The sequence below is a fragment of the Crocodylus siamensis genome, chromosome 1 (assembly GCF_052110815.1).
Source record: "Crocodylus siamensis isolate JL-2025a chromosome 1, ASM5211081v1, whole genome shotgun sequence".
Lineage (NCBI taxonomy): Eukaryota > Metazoa > Chordata > Crocodylia > Crocodylidae > Crocodylus > Crocodylus siamensis.
Genome location: NC_143395.1, coordinates 9,286,957 through 9,311,866, shown reverse-complemented (window position 1 = coordinate 9,311,866; position 24,910 = coordinate 9,286,957). Strand labels below are relative to the sequence as shown.

General features: G+C 43.4%; 1 protein-coding gene across 1 annotated transcript in view; it reads right to left on the bottom strand.

Annotated features, from left to right (window-relative positions):
* Window positions 1-13,961: 13,961 nt before the first annotated feature.
* The window catches only part of OPN5 (opsin 5), a 34,799-nt gene continuing 23,850 nt past the window's right edge, over window positions 13,962-24,910 (bottom strand). Inside the window, exons 4-6 of the mRNA XM_090031354.1 lie at window positions 21,909-22,243; window positions 16,600-16,844; window positions 13,962-14,013 (exon numbers count right to left, since the gene is read on the bottom strand). Coding sequence (XP_089887480.1) covers window positions 13,962-14,013; window positions 16,600-16,844; window positions 21,909-22,243 — 632 coding nt within the window. The remainder of the gene's footprint in view (window positions 14,014-16,599; window positions 16,845-21,908; window positions 22,244-24,910) is intronic.

The following is a 24,910-nucleotide window of genomic DNA, read 5'->3' as shown; positions in this document are numbered from 1 at the left end:
ACTTAATTATATAAAAATTGTATTTAAAAACAGCCAGGTCTTGGAAACTACCCATTAGCAATGAGGCATTGTGTCTTCTGACAGCCAATACTTACTGAGGCTGGACTAATGCAGCCCGATTGATTGGTTTCCACTGCATTTTTATGAAGCAACCCTGCTGATTTCAGTGGGGGTGATTCTGTTTTATACCGTGGAAAGAAGCTCCCAGTCTTAGGATGTGTTTGCTTTTCAGTTGCCCAGTTATAAATTAGGTCAGCTCTACTTAAGTTGTTGGAGCTGCTCTGGGGGGAACTTACGTGCTTATTTCTTGTGCAACCACAGGTCTTTTTTACATTAACAAAACCATGCCAGGGAACCTGGTTATAAAACTGCTCATGGAGTAGGATCGGGGCAGCAGACACAGGTGCTTTTAAAATAAGGTATGCTCCCCAATCCTTTACCATCTCTTCCCTAGCCACTCCTTTATGGCAACAGGAAGCCTTTAATCATTGGAGGATTTTCTCGTGCTCAGAGGGAATCCAGAAAGTCAGATCGAATGGGTTTACCAGCAACTTGAGTTGATTAAACTGAGAATTGGGGGCCGTCGTTCTGCTCGTTATGTGAGCTGGATGTTAGTTGAACTAAGACTCTTATTCTGTTCTCATGTCCCTGATTTTGGTCTAGATTGCTGAAATCACCAACATATTTTTCCTTCCTCTAATCAAGGCCCCACCAAACTGAAAAACACATGAACTCAGGATACAACCCTGCAAGCAGTACTTCAGCCAGACCTAGCACCTTCCACAGTATCAGCAGGACCATTCAGGTGGGAGGAGCCACTGTGTCCACCTGTGCTAAGTGTTGGCAGGACCAGACCCTACATTGAAAACTGGCTATCATATGCTGTTATCGGGTTCCCAGGGCATGAATGGGTTCAGATGTACAAGGAACGGTAGGGTGTGTGAGCCTGACTTCAGCCTTACACTGAACGCCTACGTGAGTTTCTGGTGCAGAGGATCTGAGGCCTCGAGTAGACTGCAGTATTCAACCAATAAAAGAGATGATGGATATGGACAAATTGGGAAGTCTAACACAGAGCAACAAAAATGGTTAGGGGCCTGGGAGGGCAGACTTATGAGGAAGGGCTGAAAGATGTACGGTTACTTAGTCTTGAGAACAAAAGACTGAGGGGGTTTGATAACAGTCTTCAAATACCAGAAGGGCAAATCTAGAGAGGATGGAGATGGTCTTTTCTCTGTGACTGTAGGGGATAGGACTCAGAGCAATGGTCTCTAGCTTTAGCAGAGGAAATTTATGCCTAGAGAAACTGTGGACTCTCCATCCTTGGAAGTTTTCAAGAGCAGGTTGACATGTGGTTGCGATGGTTTAGCGGGGGATGCTTCTGCCCTGAGCAGGGGGAGGGACTAGACCTTGTGAGGTCCCTTCCAGTCCTATTATCATATGACCATATGATCCTGGGAGAAGAACGTCAAGAAATCACCACAGGGACCCTACAATTTTCTTCTTTCTTTTTACATTCTCAGGGCGATATCCTGGCTCCACTGAAACCAATGATAAAACTCCCATTAATTTCAACAGAACCAAGATTTTACTTTTAATGTGCAAACACAGGGTTGAATCTTTCCACTGTTAAAGGCATGCAGAGCCATTGACTTCAATGAAGCCATACTCATTTACAGCAGTGATTAATCCGATACAGTAAATGGAGCAGAAAGGGAGACTATGGCTTTCATACCGCATGTTTCTTGCTTTGGAGGTCTAAAGATAAAATAGTGTTATTGCAATGAAGTCTGCACTAAATGTGTCACGACCTGCTCCATACTGTACCTACCAATCTGTTGCTTTCCACTAAATCAATAAATCGAAAACTGGTATTAGAGCAAAACTATTTAAATTAGTTTCTTAATAGCTTATAGGATAACTGTTCATACAAGGAATGGTTACACATCCAGCATATAATTAACTTCTGAAATTACATTTGGATTTTGAGATACTGTTACTGAAAGTTGTACCGAGTTTTCTTATCTCACTAAATTCTGCTATTTTATTAACTATGTATGTGTGGGCTTATTCTGATTATGTATCTATGCGCGCGTGCACACACATATATATGCACTTTTTTCTTTCAAAAGATCAAAATATATGACAAGCCATTGAGAAAAGTTCTTTTATATTACTTATTCATGCCACTTGCTACCACATATTTTTCTCATCAGCTATGCAAGAGGGATTAATCTAGATGGTTTCTATATATTATGCATACACAATACCACTTGCAAAACTTCATAGTAAAAATGAATGATGCAAGACATAGCAAAGATGGCCTGGTTTTGGTATGTCAAGCTTGGCCCCCCTTTTTCTGATCCGTTTTGACCCCTTGCTTCACATGAGGTGAAAGGTTTTGTACCATGCCTTTCCCAAAAATATCTGGGGGAAAATCTATCTTCCAAAAAACATCTTTGTCCCTCTTTTCTCATGGCCTTCCTCAAACTATTTGTGTAATCCAGGTCTACAAATAAGCTACATTTTTAAAAGCTTTACAACATGGTCAGAGAAGCATCTGGTAGAGAAACTAGTTTTGTTATGTTTCCAGTTAGAAGTTACGGCAGCAATTGCAACGTTTTGTCTCAGCCTGAACTGTAAGTACTGCAAATTTGGCACCATTGTAAACAGTGTAGTGTAATCTGAAAAACTGCCTTTAGAAAAAGACAGAAGAGTTGAACTTTAAAAAGAGCAGGCATTCAAATGGATCATCGACACCCCAACACATTGCAGCAACCTTGAACTTTCATTTGACTTCACTAGAAATGGAGCTTCAGGATAAGTGTTCTCGTCAGCTGGTTTCACTGTACACAGCCCAGCGACCAGAGCACAGGGATCCCTACTGCATCTCCCTATAATACAGGCAGCTATTAACGTGAAATAAATCTCAACATTTTAATTAGAAATTTTTCATAGAATCGGAAACCAGGATTAAAATGAGTACTGAGCAGCCCTTGCTATTGTAAAACATTGCCACTACTGGATTAGCTAATCTGTTCTCAAATATCTACAAGAAGTGCCTCGACTTCTTCCCTTGACAATTTTTCAGCTGTCCATTTCTCTTATAGCTGAAAATGCCTAGCCTCAACTTTCCCTCCTGTAGCTTGATTTCCTATACCACCATCTTCTGAGACTGTGAATAATTCCCTTCCTTCATCTGCATTATTAGTAGTAAAAGCTATTTATAAACCACAATATAAGTTACTCTCTAGCCTTCTCTTTTCTAGACTACTAATATTTAATCCATCAGCCTTGCCTTAGACTGACCATTTCTTGTAACATCTCACTTTTGTTACCTGTTACATTTTTGCTCATTTTTCTAAATCTTCCTACCCTGCTGGGCCAGAATTTAGTGCTATTGATTGGCACATCCTTTCACACTCGTAAACGACCTGCAGCAGGTTTAGACAGGAGCTGCAGGGGGAAAGATTTGGAGGGCGACACCAGGAAGCTCCATATACTTGGAGATGGTGCAACAGGGCTGAGCACACAATGCACTATATGGCTGCAAGCAGTGGCACTGAATACAGGGCACTTAACATAAAGATCCACGTTGCTACAGTCCAACCAGAGTCCCTTTATTATTGCACAGGGCTCTGTGCATGGAACAACACCATGGTAACTCTTGAGTAACTTAACCCCATAAACTTGATTCTTAACTGTGCTACAGCAGATCTTCAGATGCTATGAAGTGGCTCTGGAGGTGCAGAGCCTCTAGTGGGGCAGAATGATAGGCCACCTTCTTTCTTCAATGTGCAAAATCATGGGAGGAAGTGTCAATGATGATTTTAAGTCACTACTTCATCCTCATGATCTTGAATTATTGAATATCGGTAGGCTCTCTGGTGCAGATGAGACCACATTGCATAATCCAGTACCATCAATTTTTAGACCTAAAACTGCATAGTCCATACCATCAACTTTACATCCATTACTAAATTAGGAGAATACTGAACAGCAAGGGCTGTGGTAAGCCCGGTCTAAGTTGATGCAAGGCAATACTATTAATTATGCAGAACAACAACTGTACACTACTTGCCATTCCTACTCTGACTGAAACACGCCCTGTGCCAGGGCATGCTGGATATACTTATAGTAATGTTATAGTTCAGACATAGCCTAAAGGCATGCCTGCATGGTATGATGCTATACCATGTAAAGCCGCCTGAGGGAGCCGAGATAGCTCAGGTCCCAGAAGTAGCATAGCTGCAATAGTGTGGTGCTGTGTACAAGCAAATTAGCCTTGCTGAGAAGAAGGATGGGTCAGCCCAGGTATTGGGCTACGTTTATACAGCTGAACTGTGTGGTACCTGAGCTAGCTTGTCCAGAGCTCATTCAGGTATCTGTACACTGCACATCCTTGTAGGATCTGGTCCTACAGCTTTAACTTGTAGGAATCATCCCTCTACTTCACCAGAATTATTTCTATGGATAGGGTGCTATCATATAATTTAGCTGTCTAAATGCAAATCATGTGCTCAACTCTCAGCAGTGCTGCCTTGCAGTCAGACACTGCGAGGATTGACTCGGACCAAATTTTGGCATCATTGCTTCTGCTCTGACTATCCTGGTCAGCATCCTGTTCAGCTTGATCCTAGAGTTGTTACTCCAGTTACAAATGAGTGAATGTCAATCCAAGGACCCAAGTGTTATCAGCATGTCTACCTCTCCATTCCAGAGCTATTGCCATTCTGCAAGGACATGGATATCAGCCCTGATATGTGTCCTTCAGCTGTGGATGATGCTGAGTTAGCCATGCTGGTCATGAATGCATGAGTGGCAACAACAAAGGGAATGTCTTGAGGTCAATCTGTGCAAGTCTTCAATAACTGCCAGTTTAGGTGTTTTCTTCCAGAAGCAGACTGATCTTATAGAACCTTCTCTGGGCTTATCTATGCTTACCAGCAACATGGCGAGCCTTGCAGTAGCAAGTTATTTTTATCCACTTTCCATGAAGACTTGAGGCTGATGGCATCTCAATGAAAGCTCTGGATGGGGACACATGAGCTAACACATACAGACTAGATGTTAACATACAGTTAAAGCAGCCACTAGTGGTGGGAGCCACTGTATTTGGTTCAGAGTCAACGGGATGTGTTTATTGGCTTCTCTCCTTTACTGCTGCCCAATATTCTGCAGGAGCAAGTACCTTTCCTTAGATGAAGATCTGAAGGTCGTTAACCTCTGCATCCCAGGACGTTCCTGCCAATTTATGGATCAAAGAAGTGCAAAAGGGGATTTTTGTTTTAGATGATTGAGATGAGAGTGGTACATTGGGCTGGGATCCCACTTGACTTCTAGCTATGTAACAACTGGCTGGAAGGGGAGTGGTCATTTCTTAACATAGTCTGCAAGAGGAATTGGCTAGATAATTGCTTAGGTGGCAGGTTGTGGTAACTCACACTCACTTAATGTAAGTTTACACTGAGAAAAGTAGGTAACCAGAACACTTATGTTCTGGCTGAGTGACCTCTTGACTTATGCAAATCATTGCCTGCATCAGCAAGACAGATGTCATCCATTCATACGTATTAATGGGCTGTAGTTGTTAGTAGGATACCAGCATATGTATTGAAAAGGAGAGGAGCCAGAGTCAATACTTGTGGAAGCCCATTATGAAAGTGCCTCAGCTGGCTAACTGTTTCTAACCATACAAGATAAAGTTCCTGTTCATTATCTCCACAATGCATCTCACCATGGGCTGACAGAGAACAGCCTACAACAACTTAGTAGTTGGATATATGTGCTAGACTGCGTCCTAGGAGGCTGATAGGTATAGTGGACTGGTGCCAACACATCTACTGTCTTCTTGTGGCATCCGCAGAGAGTAGCATAAAAACCATACTAGATGGCCTGCAAAATACAGGCTCACCTTCTAGATGATACAGGCTTACACACTGTACAATTTAGAAAGCCCAACAAAATGACTTCCTAATTCTCAACTATGATCATTTGCAGGACAGGCTGTATTTGAGCCCTATTCATAAATCTGTCTAGAAGTAACTGACTCTTGAAAAAAGCTATATCAGAACCTCATCCAATTTTGGCCAGAGTTCAGGCCCAAACAAAGATACTCCAGGGCATTCAGTGTGAAAAGGCTGATGAGAGCCATCATCCAGGAGCTACATGACTATGTGTTATATGCATTAAAAAGTCTGCTTGATCAGTCAAGGAAGAGCAATGTGTGTCTTTGGCAAAAGGGAAAAATAGACCCAACGAGTAAGAAGGGAGGAACTGATCAGCAATGAATGCTGGAATGCCTCAGAAATCACTGAAAAAGCACACAGGTATCTTAGCGCCAGAAGCCCAACAGAAAACCTACTGAATCTGTAGCCAAGAAGGATATGCTTGCAACAGTCAGAAACTTACTGTATGTGACAGCAACCACTGATAGCCTGGAAAGAGAACCAGGAGAAGCAAGCTGCAAGACTGGACAAAGAAAGACAGCAACCATGTACTACTTCTATCATGCTGAGAAGGCATAATGCCAGCTATCAAGGTAGAAACCCCTGAGTCAATGAGGAAAAAGTTTCTTCAGAAGAGAGTAATCAAAGAATTACTAAGCCCTGTAGTGGATTATAGTTGGTCCCTGGTACAAGGGTCTCCATATTAATTAATAAAGTACTGTTTCTTCCCAGTGAAGGACAGAATACCAAATGGTCCCCATTGCAATGGCAAAGCAGGCTTCTGTTTCTGCTTGGACACTAATTCAGAAGGGGGAAACCTCAGGGTCAAAGCAGCCTACTTGAGAAATGGAAGCATGGTGGAGAAAGCTAAGCCAAGAGCAGTATATTACACTGGTGGAGGGATACGCCATATCCACTGACAAAGTATAAGACATTGGTTCTATAAAAGATCCTGGAAAAAAGTGAAACATGGTGGCAAAAAGGGAAAAGGAGAGGGGGAGAGCTCTGTGTGGGAAGTTAGATAGATGCCTTTTGCTGTGGTGGGTGTATGGAGATGCAGCAACAATAACAGAAGTCCTGTTCCCTTTCCTGACAGAGTTATTGCTCAGCAGCAGCAGTTTCAAAACAGTCTGTACATCTTGGAAGATCTGTGCAGCCAAACGAGTGGGCAAGAAGAGCTACTCCAATTCATCCCTACAGCAAAGATGGTCCTTGTGAGAATTGGCACTGTAGTCGAGTTTAGTCACAATGAGCTTCTGATGGATGCAAGAACCTTCCAGAGCCACGACCTCCAGAAAATAGAGTCAGAAACAGGAAACATGGAGGCCTTCTCAACCAAGGTGGAACCATCAGTAAGAAGTTTCCACAAGCCTCAAAAGGTGGGAAAATGGAGCTATGGTCAAGACGTGCCTGAGAAACCATGGGTACAACATTGAAAATATAAGGATTGTGGAGACTCGTCATAGGAAGGTTACTCTCCAGAGGAAAGAAACTGAGGAACATCCATGCACAAGCTGTCCAAATGGTAAGCCAAACACAAACCATCCAAATCTGTTACCACGGTACCCAGCCAATGTGCCAATTACATTTTCTTCCTGTTTAGGCACACTCTAACTTTAGCTTGCTCTTTCCCATTTTCACTCTAGGCATGCCACTATTGGCTTAGCTCTAGCTGTGCAGGCCAAAAAGCTTCATAGCAGTCTTCAGGTCCTTCCCTCATTAGTATTCCTGATATAGCAACACGTAAACCATGAGCAGCCATTCCATGCACTCTTCAAAGACTCTTGCCCCAGGATTTTGGTATCCAGGACTTGAACTTTCTTCCGATTTTTAATAAAAAAGTTTCTTCTTCCAACCCCAAGGTCTCTTAGTCCATCAGAAAACCTGTCTTCTCAAATGAAAGGTAAAGCCAAATAAAGGAAGTATTGATGAGCTCCCTTGGGGAAGTAGACTGCTGGCTAGAAATCATCCAGTAACCCTCTAGGTGGGAAAGTGAAACTATGGTCCCAAAATTTTGCAAGTCTATAGAGGAAGCCTTTACAGTTCTAGGTTTAGAATCCATTGTTTGCATCTATATGACAAGCAAACCTTCACAATCACATGATCTGTGTGGTTTTTCCATATGTGCCTTGTGTTGTAACCATGAAATACATTTCAGGGACTAGATTGCACTGGGGCTTCCATCTTGCTCTTGATACCTGAGAATTAGAAAACAGTGCTGTTTTGAATAGTCAGGGCGGACTCTAATTCAATCTTTTCTCTCTATCATGAGGCACTAGCAGAAAGTTAAGATTTCATTACTTTAAATGATATCACTTTGAATCATGGCAATTTAATCTGATTGTACACATAAGGCACCTAACGAGGGAGATGCATTTATAATGATATCCTTTATGACACAGTGTGGTTTTGCATTGAAAATCACTTCTGTTAATGTTTATACATCAAAGCACGAAGTTCAATGATGATACTGTATTACTGAAAACACAATACAAAAGATGTTCTTTCAGTCATATGCCATCGTCCTTCATGCTTAAATTAGCTTTAGCTTGTCTATATTTTATATAAGCTCCAGTTAAAAGAACTTTCTAGTGGTGGATATTTTGAGAATTTTAGATCTGTAAATAAAATATTTGTAAACTACATTATATCATCAGAGCTGGCCAATTAATCATTGGAACAAATCAACAAGGAAAGTGGTCCATCTCCGGATATTTTCAAACCCCTTCAGTCTGAATGATCGGGTCCCTATAGCGTGTACCACATGTTTGAAGCTAGACACAAGCTCATGCCTGTGGATCTATAGGGAGTCTCTTTAAGCTCTCTACAATCACACCTTCAATGGAGAGAGAAATGGCTGAAATCCTAGGAACTGTTTAACTCAGGAGGTCAAACTGGACAATCTAATCTTCTGATCTTGACGTGCATGATGTACTATACAGTTGTTCAAAGCAAGAAGCAAAGAAAGAAAAGTTTATCTTATTGAAACCATAGCAAGAATTTGGGCAAGCACTATGAAACCACCTGCCTTGAAATCTGGCCAGAATATCGATCATTCTTTCAAGTCTATCATGAAATCTGATACAATGAATCTCCACTTGAAGAACTTCAGCCTGTGGGTCTTAAAACATTTCTTAGCTGAGCTAAAATCCTACAGACACCAATGGCATTTTAACCTGAGCAAACACTGATTAAGAACTACAGAAATGGATTGAATGTGAATTCTTTCATAGCCAAATCCTAAAAGATGCTGGGTACCTGGGGGTCCCAAAGAAAGACATCCCCTGGCTTTCATTCGCACTGAACTGCCAAGTACAACTTGCAATGCCAGGGGGTTGTAAATTCTCTTTATATGGATGTTGTTTTGCAGGAGAGCTGGGCATGGGGAGGGAAGTTCCCTAAAAGATGGTTCTAGTTTGTTAGAAAGGTGAGCATTTACTCACCAGAAACAGCAACACTTCTAGGATTGATTCCATTCATTTCGCTGCTTAAATAGGCAAGCATTTTTCAAAAGGGGAATGTGTATTCTCCCTTGTTCCCAGCTGTGACAGGAGTAGCGCTACTGGAGCCCTTCTACTGGTGACTCCGCCCTCCTGTTGTGGGCCAACCGCCTGCTTACTCGCCTGCCATGCCTTGATCTTAATTGATTAAGTAATTGATGTAATTAGTGGGAGGCTGCCCACTTTATGCGCCACGGTGCCAGGGGGCGCTATCTGTGCCTCCTTTTCCTTCCCTACACCGCAGCCCAAGCCTCACAGATGTTAGTAACGTGGTTCTAACCTGGGCCCTGCTGTGCTTTGGCCCCCTCCTTGATTTCCCTGGGGCTGCTCATCACCCCTTTGCTCTGGGGCCTCACGCTGCCCCCTCGCTCTGGGGCTTCTCACTCCTCACGGCCCTCTCTCTCTCTGGGGCTGGGGTCAGTGCACCCCAAAATGCCACACCCTCCCTGGTGCCAGGGTCCTCACGCTACCTTGGAACCCTTATGAGGCCTTCTCCAACCCCTAGTAGCCTCACCCAGTCCTCCAGTCAAAACAGCAAACACAAAAACACAAAGCCCCTGGGCTATAACATAAAAAGCTAAGCCGTCCGGCCAAATACTCCAGCCCCCAGCAGCGACCAGGGGCTACTCATGCAATTGGGCTTCTCACTTCTGTCTGCACTGGCCAAGCTCCTCTTCCCTTGGCTGCCAGAGGGGAAATGCCCTCCTGGCCTCATGCCTGGGGCTTAAGAACAGCCAGGCCCTGCCCCTTCCTGTCAGCTGGCTCCCCAGTGGTTGTCCTAGCAACCAGCACCTATGACTCTGGCTGCCCTGGTAACTGGCAGCTGGGCCACCCCCTTCTTGCCACTAGGGGTCTCTCTGGAGCTGTTTCTGCTCTCAGGCGCAGGGCACCTGAGTGCTCTGCGACACCAGCTCAGGACCTGCAAACTTCTTCTGACACTACTTGGTCTGAAAATCAATTGATAGAATAATAATTGCTTATATCACCATGGGAGACTTGGTAGGTACAACTGCAAAACTAAACTTCTGGTTTAAGCCTCCCTGGTACTATTTTTTGAAACCTGATTACCCATCCCAACAGAGGTGCTGTAATAGGAGCTCAAATTGCTATGGCAAGAAAACATATGTTAAACACAGCTGGGAAATAACAAGCTACAAACATCTCGCATTTTTGTAACTACTCACCTTAAACTGGCTATTAGTTGAAATTCTTTTTTAATGTTGTCTTTCCTTTAAGGGACAAAGAAGAGACTTGTGGCGATAGTTTTAGGAGCAATTGAGACTAAGCCTATCCTTGAAATTTTACATTAAATAGGAAAGATGTTTTGATTTGGACAAGGGCAAATATTAATAGTTTCATAGTTTCTAGGGTCGGAAGTGACCTGAGCAGATCATCTAGTCCAACCCCCTGCCATGGCAGGAAAGAGGACTGGGGTCAAAGGACCCCAGCAAGATGTTCATCTAACCTCCTCTTAAACACCCCCAGGGTAGGAGCCAGCACCACTTCCCTTGGAAGTTGGTTCCAGATCCTAGCCGCCCTGACCATAAAGTAGCGCCTCCTGATATCTAGCCTAAACCTACCCTCTGCCAGCTTGTGACTGTTATTCCTGGCGGTGCTCGGGGGAACAGGGACTCCCCCAATGACTGCTGGTCCCCCCTGACTAGTTTATAACAGGCCACAAGATCCCCCTCAGCCTTCTCTTTTGGAGGCTGAACAGGTTCAGGTCCTGCAGCCTTTCCTCATAGGGCCTGCCCTGCTGTCCCCTGATCATACAAGTGCTCTCCTCTGGACCCTCTGCATGCTGTTGACATCCCTCCTGAAGTGCGGCGCCCAGAACTGGATGCAGTACTCCAACTGCGGCCTGACCAGTGCTGCCTAGAGGGGGAGAACCAGTCAGGTCATGTCCCAAGGGCAGGCTCAACCAATGTGGTAGAGGTAGCCCTGGGTCCAGGTCATACTGTGAAAGAGACATCCCAGAGCCAATCCCCCTCCATGCTGCAATGAAAGTTACCAATAAGCTTCTTCACAGAGAACTAAATTAGGTTGAGCCACTGTACTGGCTGGGAATTGAACCCAAGTCTCCTGCATGGGAGGCAGGAATTCTGCCATTGAAACACCAATGCTTGGATAAGCTTTAGTACCTTTATGTAAAAGTGCCTGTGTCAGCATGGCAAAGCTAGAGAAAGAGAGAGGGTACTGTGTGTACCAAATTGAATATAATTCTTATTACAGTCACTCTGAGCAGAGGTTCAGAGTAGAGGCTGAGGAAAAAGTTTAACTTTGAATATTTAATACTGATCTCAAAAAGGATAGATGGATGGGCAGTGAATGTGAAAAAATAAATCTGTTTTTATACATTTGCTGCTTGTTTTATATATCTCTGCTAGTAACTAGCATCTCTCTCACATCTCATGCCATTTTCCCCCAGGGTATTTCTAGTGATTAAACATGGACAAACTATTTACATCAAATGAACTGGCCAACTTACTTTTTTCTGCTTGTCGTTTATCCATGAATTGCACATTTGCTTCTCTTTCCAAAGAGTTTCACAACTCAAAACTCTGCAACAGTGCACAATGCCAACATATTTCAGTCAGAGGGGATGCCAGCTAAATCTTTGTTCCAACCACTGTTTCTTTGTGGGGTGTCACATGGGCAACTCAGTTATGTTGTGGGGCTACAGCCAGATCATTCCTGTAGGCACCAAAATAGGATTTTGATTTAGGCTCTTAATTAAGTCCCGAAAGCAATGCAGATCAACTCTGCTCCAAGCAGCCACAAACCTACTTCAGCAAACCTGAATCATACGGTGCCTCTATTGTGTCTTGAAACATTCCCTAGGCACCGAGAGGTAAGGCTCCTGGGCACTCACACAAGCAAACCGGATCACGCATCTATTCAAGTAGCTCCCAACTAACTCTAAGTTATGAACCAGGCTGGAGCTAGCAGGGTCCTAAATTCCACCTACATCCCTGGTCCATTAGGCACCCACGGAGCCATGTTCCACCTGAGAATACAGCTGGTGACACCTACCCATTGCACAATAACTTAGTGCATGGGTGCCCACCCCCAAGCCTGCAGGCCAAATCTAGCCCTCCGCGCTGATTCATTTGCCTGTGGGGCTACTCACAGGTACACGGGCTGTGGCCCTGTATCCTAGTTTGAGTGTACAGGGCAAAACAGGGCCTGATCCTGGTGCGTAGGGCTGGATGGTGGCATGTGGAGCCAGGTGGAAGTGGCATGGGGCCAAAAGGCCCTGATCCCAGCATCTGGGCCTGGGCAGAAGCTGTGCAAGGTTCCAGATTCACCTCAGCCTGTGGAGACTCAAACCTACATCTCAGATCTCCAGGGGAGTTTCCAAGTTATAGGTTACATCCCTACTCTCCTATTGAAGCTAGACCACAGAGTTCATGGGGTCAGAGGACACACTCTTGGGAGCACTGGGTTCGGTCCCCTGCTGCCAGGCCTGCTTGTGTATTTTACATTTGACAATCCTTGGTTAAAACAGATATAACCCTGGCTGTCGGGACAAGAACACAGGTTTTCTGAACTCCAAGAAAACATGCTCATCACTGCGCTGTAGAGGCCAGTTCCACATTTCTTTTTCTCTTCCTGGTCACATAATTTCTCCCTTCCAAAGTGAGTTCTGCAACCACTAGAGTACTGTGCAAACGGAGGGCACCACCACTACCCAACCAAGTTTTGGACTGAAAGCAGCCATGAGGTGCTGTGCTGCACTTTGCAAGGAATTAATACAGCTGGCGCAAACTAGGCTCCTCTCCTCTGGGCACTCTTAATCCCAAAGTGATGGAGGTTCCTAATATGCAGCCCAGAGTCATTATCCTAAATCCTGGAGAAGGCCAGTAATTCAGACATGCTCCTGATACCTAAACATTCATTACCTATTGTCTAGATCTGGCTATCCCTATACACTCTATAGGGATCTTACATGCCTAATCCTGATGAACTGGATCACTCTTCCGAGGCAAGACACCTATTTTTTTTTTTGGCGTCACCATGCCCAAGTGGAGGCATCGTCAAGAACAATTTGGATTGGTCTCATGAACGCTGTTGCTGCTCCTTGGCTTGATAACAAAATCTTTTATAAACAGGAAGAGGAAAATTAAAGTGATTCCAAGATAAATGCCTCTCAGGAATATTCATGAGACTAACTTTCCATGAAGAAGAGAGTCACTCATGTGAATGTTCCCAAAAAGAAAATCAAAAGTGTTCTAAATATGGCCTACACAAATTTACATTTTTAATTCAAATGACCTTTTACTGGTTGTTTTTTTTTAATCCTCTAACTGTTTACACAGCTCTGATAAGAGATATTCCATTTAGGATGAAAAAAGCACATAGTGCATAATACATAGGAATCGAGAGAAAAACAAACATTAAAATAAACTCATCACCATATATTAATTTCTTTACAAAAGAAAAAGTTGAGAAGAAAATGATTGTCTGTCAACAGCTTTTCATTCACCATATACGTCTGCCTTTGTACTTCCTGCTAGGTTTCAGCAACTGCTATAGATGTTCTATTTGTAGATATTGTATTCAACCTACAAGAAGAAAAAAAATGTGGTCATGTTGCATGAAATAATCTGTCTTATAAATAATTAGAATCCAGAACCTAGACCTAGTAATCTGTCTAGGTCACTTTATTCACCACACATACATAAATTCTGAAACTCTCACATGGGGCTTATACCTGCCATGTTTCAAGTGTTCAAGGAGAGGGAGATATTCTAACCTTCCTTTTATTTGGAAGTCTAGCCCAGAGGTTGAGCACAGTTTAAGTCATTACATTCACCGAGCCCCTCCAAGTGACCTATACAGGTATCTGTATACCTGCACCTATATATACCTCTCTATATATCTATACCTCCCTATACCTATATATGCTTCTCTATATACAGCAAACTGGAGATAAATCCAAATTTATATTGATACTGAAAGACACCAGTGAGTTAGCGCAGCCACCAATAGCTCCCTGTGATCAGGCAGGTGGTTCCTACATCCCAATTAAAATGTAAAAGGAGTTGTAGACTTGATGAAGCCCTCTAAGGTTAGATATCATGCATAGATTGGCTGGCAACTGGGAATATGATAGAAGGGGACTATATATAATGGATGGTAAGCTTTGCTTAGCTACCCACTGATGATTTTTGATATTACAGTGAACAGATTTCCTGCATGAAGTCTTACTTTTCCCCATTTCTGTATACTATATTGATACCACAGATACTACTGTACACAGGGCAATAGACTATTTTGCTACTATAGTACTATGAGACCCCTGTCTTCAGTATGCTTTAATGGCTAACCACACTGCAAACAAAACTTCCTGACATGTGAGATCTCCAAGGATATAAAAGTTTCCCAGGGGAAGTTGTAGAAGTCTATAATATTTAAACCTGGAAAACTCACTTGAAAATGTGCAGTAAAAGGCACTTTTATCTCTCTAGCTTATATAATGATGTGAAGAATTCATTTTGTGTTTCCATACCAGATGATGCAGTTGGAATTATGAACTACTAGCACTTAGATCCTGCAGACTCCTTGGTTCCCTTGGCTATCCTAAAACAAAATGCTACGCTCAACATATCAAAGATTCCCAGTCAGGGAGTGACTGACTCCAGCACCCCCACAATAGCAGGTGCTTGTTGCTGGTATCCAGCTCACCCCACCCTAGTTATACCACTGCCAGTATTTTTGCATCCCATGAAGCAAAAACACCAAATTCTGTCCTGATTTAAACCATTTTCAACCCAGTTTCACCATGAAGCTGCTATTAAAGCAAAGAGCTTTACTAAGATTTTTTTTTTAATTAAGACATTTGTATAGAATAACACTTGTGCTTGCAGCTGATTTCTTCAAGGTGCCAGGCATGCTGCCCCCGCAGACTCCACTAGGAACTTGGGGTGTTTAATAGGGCTAAGCAGAATGGGCCTTATTCAATTCAGGTTCGGCCTAAATCAGGGACAGTGATTCAATCCATTGATTCAGATCACTGTCCCTGATTCAATTCAACTGACTCCGAATCTGAAGATTCGATGCTGATTCAGTGAATCAGTGATTTGGACAGAGGCACAGCTTTAAAAGTTTTTTCTACATACCTTGAGGTAGTGGCATGGCTCATGATCGGTGCGGTGCTGGGGCAGATGGAGCATCCCACAGGAGCATGGGAGGGCTCTCCAGAGTGCTCAGCAGTAAACCTGGAAGTGGACCAAAAGTAGTTCCAGTCCACTTCCAGGTCTGCCAGGGACATGCTGGTCCCCCCCCTCCTGTCCGTGCCCTCCCCCCCCCGATTCAGCAATTAGCTGCAGGAGGACCCTGGTTGTCCACCCCACCCAATTCAGGAGGCACCAGTCACTGAGCTGGGGCGGGGGGAGACATGGAGGTCCCCCTTGCATGCTCCCCAGTGGACCAGGAAGTGGATTAGAAGTGCTTCTGGTCCACTTCTGGGTCTGCTGCCGAGCGCACTGGGGAGCCCCTGACACTGCTTTGGGATGTTGCATCTGCCCCAGCGTTGCAGTGTTCACGAGCCGCCTGGTATCTTGAAGTACATAGAAAAAACATTTAAAGCTGTGTCTATATCTGAATTGCCGAATCTCTCCAAATCTCCAAATCGATTCAGAGGATTTGGATTTGGATTCAGAGATTCGGCCACCGAATTAGGCCAAATCTCCACCAAATCGAATCAGGGACCGAAGTTTCGCACAGCCCTAGTGCTGAGCACCTTTTATGGTTATGTCTTTAGTTGGGATAAAAAGACTGTGGGCCTTATCTAATGCCCACTGAAGTCAATAGGCATCTTTTCAATAATTTAAATGGGTTTTGGAATAGAACCTGTAAGAGATAACTGTCTTAGTGTGCTTCAGGTGATGACCACCAGGGACACTCAAGAAGCCATGCTTCAACACATGCTACAGATGTTGGGCAATTAAACTGATTAGTTGTGGAAGGAGTTGAACTTTCCTAAATATCATCCACCATGAACCACTATTAAAAACAAGAAACCAAGCCAGATGAACAATTTGACCATCCCAATGCAGCAACTCATCCACTCTGTAAAGATCCTGAGATAAAGACAAGAGCGTTCAGGAATGGAAAAAGCTTATGGCTGCCCCACTTCCAAAATGTACCTGGTATTCTGCAAGGTGCTCTTCTTCTGCAGGGCCTTTGAGCCATGTGCCCGACAACAGGCAGATTTACAATTAATGAGCTGGTAAATAATTGGGTTGTACATAGCTGCTGATTTTGCAAACAAGGTTGGTACCACTGAAAGCGGAATGGGAACGGAGTCTGGGTGTCCAAAAGCTGACCACACAGATACCACAGCGTAAGGAATCCAGGCAATTAGAAATCCTGCACAGATCAACACTGCCACCTGGTGAGACAAAAATAAACCAGAAGGAGAGCAAAAAGTTACCTAACAACTCTCTTTATGGACTAATTCTCTATCACAGCACTCTTTTACCACAGATGCTGCCAACCTGATGTAGCACACGACACAATGGAAAAAAATAAATCCCAGCTGGAGACAAGTTCTGCAAGGTGAACCGATCCTGTCATTCATTGTCCTTTTCCTTATCTATCTGCAGCTGTACGTTCACTTACTACTTATAGAAAACCTTGTGATCCTCTTGGCACAAATCTTTCCCTGAGGCTATTCAGCCAGCCTAGAGGTGAATACGCTAACCAAAATAACCAGTGAAATTTGAAATTTAATTTAAATGAATATTTGAATGTGTTCATATACATTATACACACATATATGTATACACATGTGTGTGTGTGTGCGTGTGTATGCACATATATACACATATATAATAAGCACAAGTCAGCTCCAGCTCTGCTTCCTGGTTTAGGGCTATTAGAGAGCCTTAATGAAGGAGAAGCATGCACACATGCTGCAGCCTTGTGCATGGGACAGTTTTACTTGCTGCCACAGAGGCAGCACCTGCATCATGGCGACCCAGGTGAGAACCACTGGCTTAGGCTGTATCTACTTCTTTCCCAGACTTTATTGATGTTCCATTTCTATAGCTTCATCCATCCAAATGCTTTCCAGCTCCCCTGAGAAGTGAGTGCTATTAACTCTGTGTCTAAAATGGGAAATTGGGACCCAAAAACTGAAGACCACTTATCCAAACCCAGGTTTCTAGAGTCTGAAGTCAAGAGAAACTAGCTGGTGCTTTGACTTTCTCAAAGCTACTTATTAAAAGGCCTCAAGAAGTGTCCATACCTGAGCACTCAAAGTTGACCTGCTCAAGGACGCAGAGATCAGCTATGAAGGAACCGTGAATACAAACGTGATTCCCAAACACACACATAAATCCCAAAGCTATTCTTTTCACTGATTAAGCAAATGTCTTTGAAAGGATTTTTAGCAACATTTCCAGCCCCGGGTTGAAGTCATTGCTGTCAATGTTTCAGAAAGAAAATTTGGCATGCAGATGGAAGTGCATGCATGTCAGTGTTTTCCTCATCTGAGCCCCTGATAGTCTTCCCCAATCTCCACTGTTTGGTCCTACAGAAAGGACAAGGGGAACAAGGAATAAGAAAAGGAAAATAGACTGCTACATTTAGATTCGAGACAGGGCTGCTTCTTGTCTTTCAGGTAGTGCTGACGATGCATGAGGAAATCACCAGCAACTTGGGAGCAGCTGGCAATATATTATGATGAAAGATGGTTATAACAGAAAGAGAGAAGGAAAGTCAGAGTTCTGCTAAGTCAACCTCAGCTCCTGCCTGGGCCCAGGGTGGGAACAAAACATAGGAGACTGTTAAGGAAGCTAAAAAAAATTATTCTGCCAACTTTCCAAAGTAAAAATGCAGATGATTTGATAACTTTGGAGGATGAACAGAATTAAAAATGCACATTTTGTAAGCAACACGCAAAGATTCAAGTTGACAGCCTTATGGGAATACCATAGCTATAGTCACAGTTGCTGCATTTCTCTAGTTCAGTGTAAAATGAGACTGATGGGAGTTTAATTGCAAGCAATAACTTCAGCTGAATATTTAAACTGAGCCATAGTAGGAATCTCATTCTCTGCTACATAATGCAGATACTGTGAACGATTTCTACAGACTCTTACTGGGTGAATTGCTATTGTAAAGGAATTTCCTATGACAGCTCTGTGTGCGTGTGTGTAGACATATTGTTTAAATACTAAAATAATGTTGTAGTTTTGCTAAAGTTTTTAGACCTTGTTTTGAGTAAGCCAGTTTGCCCAGATCTATTTAAACATGATATATCTCCTCTATGGCATTATATAACAGTGTTGCGCATGTTTTACAGCACTGCACTAATTCATAGGCAAATGCACCACATCCTAAAAGATATTAGTACAAGAAAACTCATTTGGAAAGAGGTGATTACAGCACAAATCTTCCAGAAATGCTCTGCTCTCAAACCTTTTAAAACCTTTCAGATAATGTAATATGCCCAATCTCTGCTTTCATCTATCGATATCCATTTTCTTGAAGCAAAAATTGCTTAAAAATTTTAAGCCATTCCTTTCTTCTGTCACCCACCAGCATTTCATTCAAAACATAGATCAGTCAAAAGGGAACTTCATCCCCAACCTCCTTTGAAATTCTGGGGCTGAATGGAGGGATTCAGGATGATGTAGTTGGGGCTGGTCCTGCTTTGAGCAGGGGGTTGGACTAGATGATCTCCTGAGGTCCCTCCAGCCCTCATTTTCCATGATTCAGTGATTTGACTCTACATCTAAACCCCAGTAAGTCAGGCTCCATTCAAGACCCAGAATTGGGGCCCTGCTCTTCTTGACCTGCTGCTTACAAACCAGGAAAAATCAGTGGGGAATGTAGTAGTGGACGGCAACTTGGGCAGCAGTGCCATGAGATGACTGAATTCAGGATCCTGAGGAAAGGAAGGATGGAGAGCAGCAGAGTAAGGACCCTGGACTTTAGAAAAGAAGACTTCAGCTTGCTCAGGGAACTCATGGGCAGGATCTCTGGGAGGCCAGTCTGATGGGGAGAGGAGTCCCGGAGAGCTGGCGAGTGCAGGAACATACCATCCTGACGTGCAGGAAGATGAGCAAGTATGGCAGAAGACCAGATTGATTTAGCAGGGAATTCTTCAGTGAGCTAAAACACAAAAAGGAAGCTTACAAGAAGTGGAAACTTGGACAAATGACTAGGGAAGAGCATAAGAATATTGGTTGGGCATACAGTGATGAAGTCAGGAAGGCCAAAGGGTTGGAGTTGCAGCAAGCAAGCGATACGCAGGATAACAAGAAGGGTTTCTACAGTATGTCAGCAACAAGAGGAAGATCAGGGAAAGTGTGGAAGCCTTACTAAATGGGGGAGCCAACCTAGTGACAGGTGATATAGAAAAGCCTGAAATACTCAATGCTGTTTTTCCCCCCAATCTTCACAGGCAAGGTCAGCTCCCAGACTGTGCATCTGGCAGCACAGTTTGGAGAGGAGATGAGCAGCCAACAGTGAGAAAGAACAGGTTAGGGACTGTTTAGAAAAGTTGGATGTGTAAAAGTCATGGGACTGGATGCCACGCACCCAAGGGCATTGAGGGAGTTGGCTAATGTGATTGCAGAATCACTGGCCATTATCTTTGAAAACTTGTGGGGATCAGGAAAGGTCCCAGATGATTGGAAAAGGGCAAATATAGTTCCTCTCTTTAGGAAACGGAAGGAGGAGGATACAGAGTACTAGAGACCCATCAGCCTCACCTCAGTCCCTGGAAAAGTCATGGAGCAGGTCCTCAAGGAATCCATTTCTAATCACTTGGAGGAGAAGAAAGTGATCAGGAACAGTCAGCATGGATTCACCAAGGCCAAGTCATGCCTGACCAACCTGATAGCCTTCTACGATGACATGACTGGCTCTGTGGATGTGGAAAGCAGTGAACATGACACACTTGACTTTAGCAGGACTTTTGATACTGTCTCTCACAACATTTTCACAAGCAAGCTAAGGATGTACAGGTTGGATGTATGGACTGTAAGGTGGATATTAAACTGGCTGGATCATTGGGCTTAAAGTGTAGTTATCAACGACTCAATGTCTTGTTGGCAGCCACTATCAAGTGGAGTGCCCCAAGGGTCAGTCTTCATCAATGACCTGGTAGATGGGATGGATTGCACCCTCAGCAAGTCTGCAGATGACACCAAGCTGGGGGGAGTAGTTACATACACTGGAGGGTAGGGCTAGGATTCAGAGAGACCTCAACAAATTGGAGGATTGGACCAAAAGAAATCTCATGAAGTTCAATAAGGACAAGTGCAAAGTCCTGCACTTAGGACAGAACAATCCCATGCGCCGGTACAGGCTGGGGACCAAATGGTTTAAGGAGCAGCTCTGCAGAAAAGGACCTGGGGGTGACAGTGGACAATAAGCCAAATATGAGCCAGCAGTGTGCCCTTGTTGCCAAGAAGGCTAACGGCATCCTGGGCTGCATTGGTAGATGTGCTGCCAGCAGATCAGGGAAAATGACTCTTCCCCTCTATTCAGCACTGGTGAAGCCACATCTGGAGTACTGTGTCCAGTTTTGAGAAAACAGCACATACATAGCAAAACTAAGGCAGGGTACCCAAAATTTATAACAATTGGCATTGCATCAGGATCTCAAGGCTGGGGCAAAATTTACGTACACATTCTGACTAAAAAAGAAACACCTACAATCAGAATAATGTCCTGTTCTTGCATAAATGACTGGTGCCTCCCAGGACTGGCAGGGGCACCATGGCAGAAAGTGGCGAGTGTGAACTGCCTGCAGCCACCAGCATTGTTGGTGGTAGCAGTGAGTGGTGAGCAGGGATCATCTGCAGACGTCGCCATCCATGTCAAAGGCAAGGGTGAGGGCGGGTGGTGACCACCCACAGAAGCCAGGAGCAGCTATGGCCGTGGCCAATCTTGGTGGGGACAAGTGCCCCCCCCCCGTACCCTCCCTATGCAATGCCTATATGTTCTTGTATCTTTCTGGAGAGAGGAATACAAATTGTCCAAAAGGTTTATGTAAGTAATAACAAAAAACTGCTTCTCATTTATATATTTTAGGGCTTTCTCCACCAAACGTCTTGGGCACCTATCTTACAACAACTTGTGTGGCATAGGGAAGTATTATCATCCCCTTTATCCAGACGGGGAAACTGAGGCACAAAGATGAAGTTAACCATTCAAAGCCACAACAGAAGCCTATCGCAGAGCTTCACATTGGATCCTGATATCAAGGGCCACATTTGGGTGCCTTACACACAAAACTACACTTTATTTGTCTCAAATTTGCCCTCCTACCTTGTAGGTACAAGGAGAAGAAAGGTCAACACACACACTTTTAGATCATCAGTGTGCATTGGTGACATGACCGAGTAGAAAAACATATTCAGTGCTCTGTAGGGGCACAGACTCTTCCACCCAGACATTAGGGTTGGACAAATCAGGATAAGAAATATCTATGACTCACCTTGGTTAGCTTCATTTCCAGTTGATGGCTGTTTTGTATCCTAGTGTCAAAATGAGCTACTTCTTTGGAGGAAGACTTAACTTTTAAAATGATCTTAACATAGGAGAACACAATCACTGCGGTTGGGAACACAAGGCAGAAGAAAAGAATATTCAGAATAAAAGCCTGCCCTGCCACTGAAGACTGAGCCAGCCACCAATCCAGCGTGCACGATGTCCCAAAGGGCTCAGGAGCATAGTTTCCCACTCCAGTTAATGGCATGGTGGCCCAGAAAGAAGCGTAGACCCAGATTGCCACCAGACACATAAAGGCATGATGCCTCTTCAGCCAGGTACCTGAAAGACAATTCAGCCTTTACAATGGTGGATTTCAAAGCCCACACATATGGCAAAATCCCATTTAGCCTTATTCTACACGTACAAATAACAGCTGATCAAATGACTTGACACTTACTACTTCTGCAAATTGCCCTCGAATTGTGGGATTCAGAAGTGTATTCATTAGTTCTTTTCATTGAATAAGAAATATTTTCCCACTGAATAGCATAACTGGGGCTGGGTGAATAGGGCACCAGCCTTGGGGTGCCAGAATAGCAGCTGCCCAGGGTGTCTTTGCTGCTGTAGGCAGTAGTAGCTAGGTGCACAGACACCGCAGTAGCAGCAGCCAGGTACAGGCAGACAGCAGCCAGTGCCTTTGACTCCCACAGTAGGTAAGATTGACCACTTCCTCTCCCCTTTTTCTCCCAACTCTCAGGCTCTCAGGAAACCCTGCCTCCAAGGGGGTCTTACTCAGGGCACACAGCCTTTTAACTATGTGTTTGTACCCACCAAAGGTTTGTCCCTTTGATCAATAAATATATGGCATTAGATATCTGAGTTATGGATAGGCACCAAAATCAGATGATATGTAGTTTCTGTTCTTTCATTAGCTAGTCTAAAGTTTGTTCTCAGGGTATTCCTCCTCATAAATCACCATAATATTGTCTCTTTCATGGAGAAGATTACAGAGATGGAACAGGCCCAAGAATTTTTAGACCTCTCACTTCTTTTTTTTTCTTCCTCCCTCCAAGAAAAAGCATTTTACTTAGCTTTGTACATGAAACCCAGATGTAAAAATAGATTTTGATGGGTGTCTACATTAGAATGATGTCATGAGACTCTATAAAGTGGCTCTACTTGGCTGAGCAACATATAAACATAAAATAAGATACGTTTCCTAGCCTGGAGGACATCTTAGAATATCAATAAGGATAGTTATTTCCTAACACAAAGAGAAAATCAAATGTAGTGGCTGTCTTCTTGACTTCACATGGGTTTTTTCTTAACACAGTCACGACAGGCAACCATAGTGCTCATGAATACGGAGAGCTGCAGTTGCATGGTTTTTCTGGTTTTCATGGTTGCCTGAGTGCCAGGTTCTTGCTAAAGGACAGAGGGGGGGTTGTACTGTGTATCCCACCATCCCATATGCTATATGATGCACCATTTCAGTCATCTCCCAAAACGGTGTCAAGTGAACTCCACTTGCAAGCCACAGTAACTGATTATATGAAATTGTTCAGTAATATATTTGAAGCACATACATGTGCCCATATGGTTTTGCTAAATATAATTAATCATGTTGTTAATTACTTTAACTATTAAAGGTAATGCAAGGGCTGAAGTTTGGGGAATGCTGCCTCATTGCTCACTCTATATGCTCATCATATATTTTAGAAAACCCTATATTATATAATCGTATTATAAAATTACTGTATATAATCCTATGAAATAGGGCAGGCAGCAAGGGGTCCAGTAGTGGGGGGGAGCTGCTTGACCCCTCTACCATCTGCCCCTACACTGCCTCCCCTCGCTCCCCGCAGCTGCCTCACCTACCACCTGTCCCCCTGCCACTGCTTTCTCCCACTGCAGCAGTCAGGGGCAGTGACAAATTGAAGATGATCTCCAGTAATTAAATTCTATACATGGAAAAATATAACAAACATGTACATTTTCCATGCATAGAATCCAATTATTTGGGGGTCATCTTAATTGGAGGGTCATCTTGAATAAATGCAGTATGGTAACTTGGGTAAATACAGTGTCAGTTTATCAGAAAGTGTTTAGCAAAGAGTCACGGGAATAATACGAGGCTGAAAAGCTCTTCTTTGCAGCGATGCACTGACAGAGTAGAGTCTACTCAATGTATCCAAGGGAGTTTAAGAGGTGACTTGCCCTCAGCCTACAAGAACTTTCATAGGGAAACAGGTTTCAGGCAGCAGCATGCTCTCTCATCTCGGAAACACGGGTATAGAAAGATTCAACAGCCAAAAGCTGAAATGAGATATTCCGCTTTGAAATCAGGTAAAAATTTTTAATAAGTCAATAAACATTTGGGGAAACTTACTTAGAGATGTCATGACTTCTTTATTTGAAGTTTTTAAATCAAGGCTTGAATATCTTTCTAAGACATGCATTCTAGCTCAATTTAGGGATTCAATACAGAAAACCAAAAAATTCTATGCCCTGTATTATTTCATAGATTTCACAGACGTTGGGGCTGGAAGGGACCTCGGGGGATCATCGAGTCCAGGCCCCTGCCCCAGGGGCAAGAAGTCAGCTGGGGTCACAGGATCCCAGCAGGATATGTGGGAGGTTAGGTGGGGTGAACATAATACTTAATTTTGACTTTAAATTCTATTACTCTCTCATTGCTATGGATAACGTGAGTTATTAAAAATGGAGAGAATCATAAAATCTAAATGTACTAATTTAGTTGTTGCCATTTATGTTATTTCTTTACTTCACTTTGGTTTATTTCATTCTACCTGGACAATAAAAACCAATGCCTAGTCTTTTTCACCTTGGCGCTCTCAGGCTCTAACACAATGGGACATCGTTAATGACATTGACATGAGATGTTGTAAAATTAAACTCCCATTTCTGCCAAAACTGCCATTCAGGGATTTCCCTGCTAATCAGGCAAGTAGGGAATAAAGAATGATTCACATAAATTTAGTCATA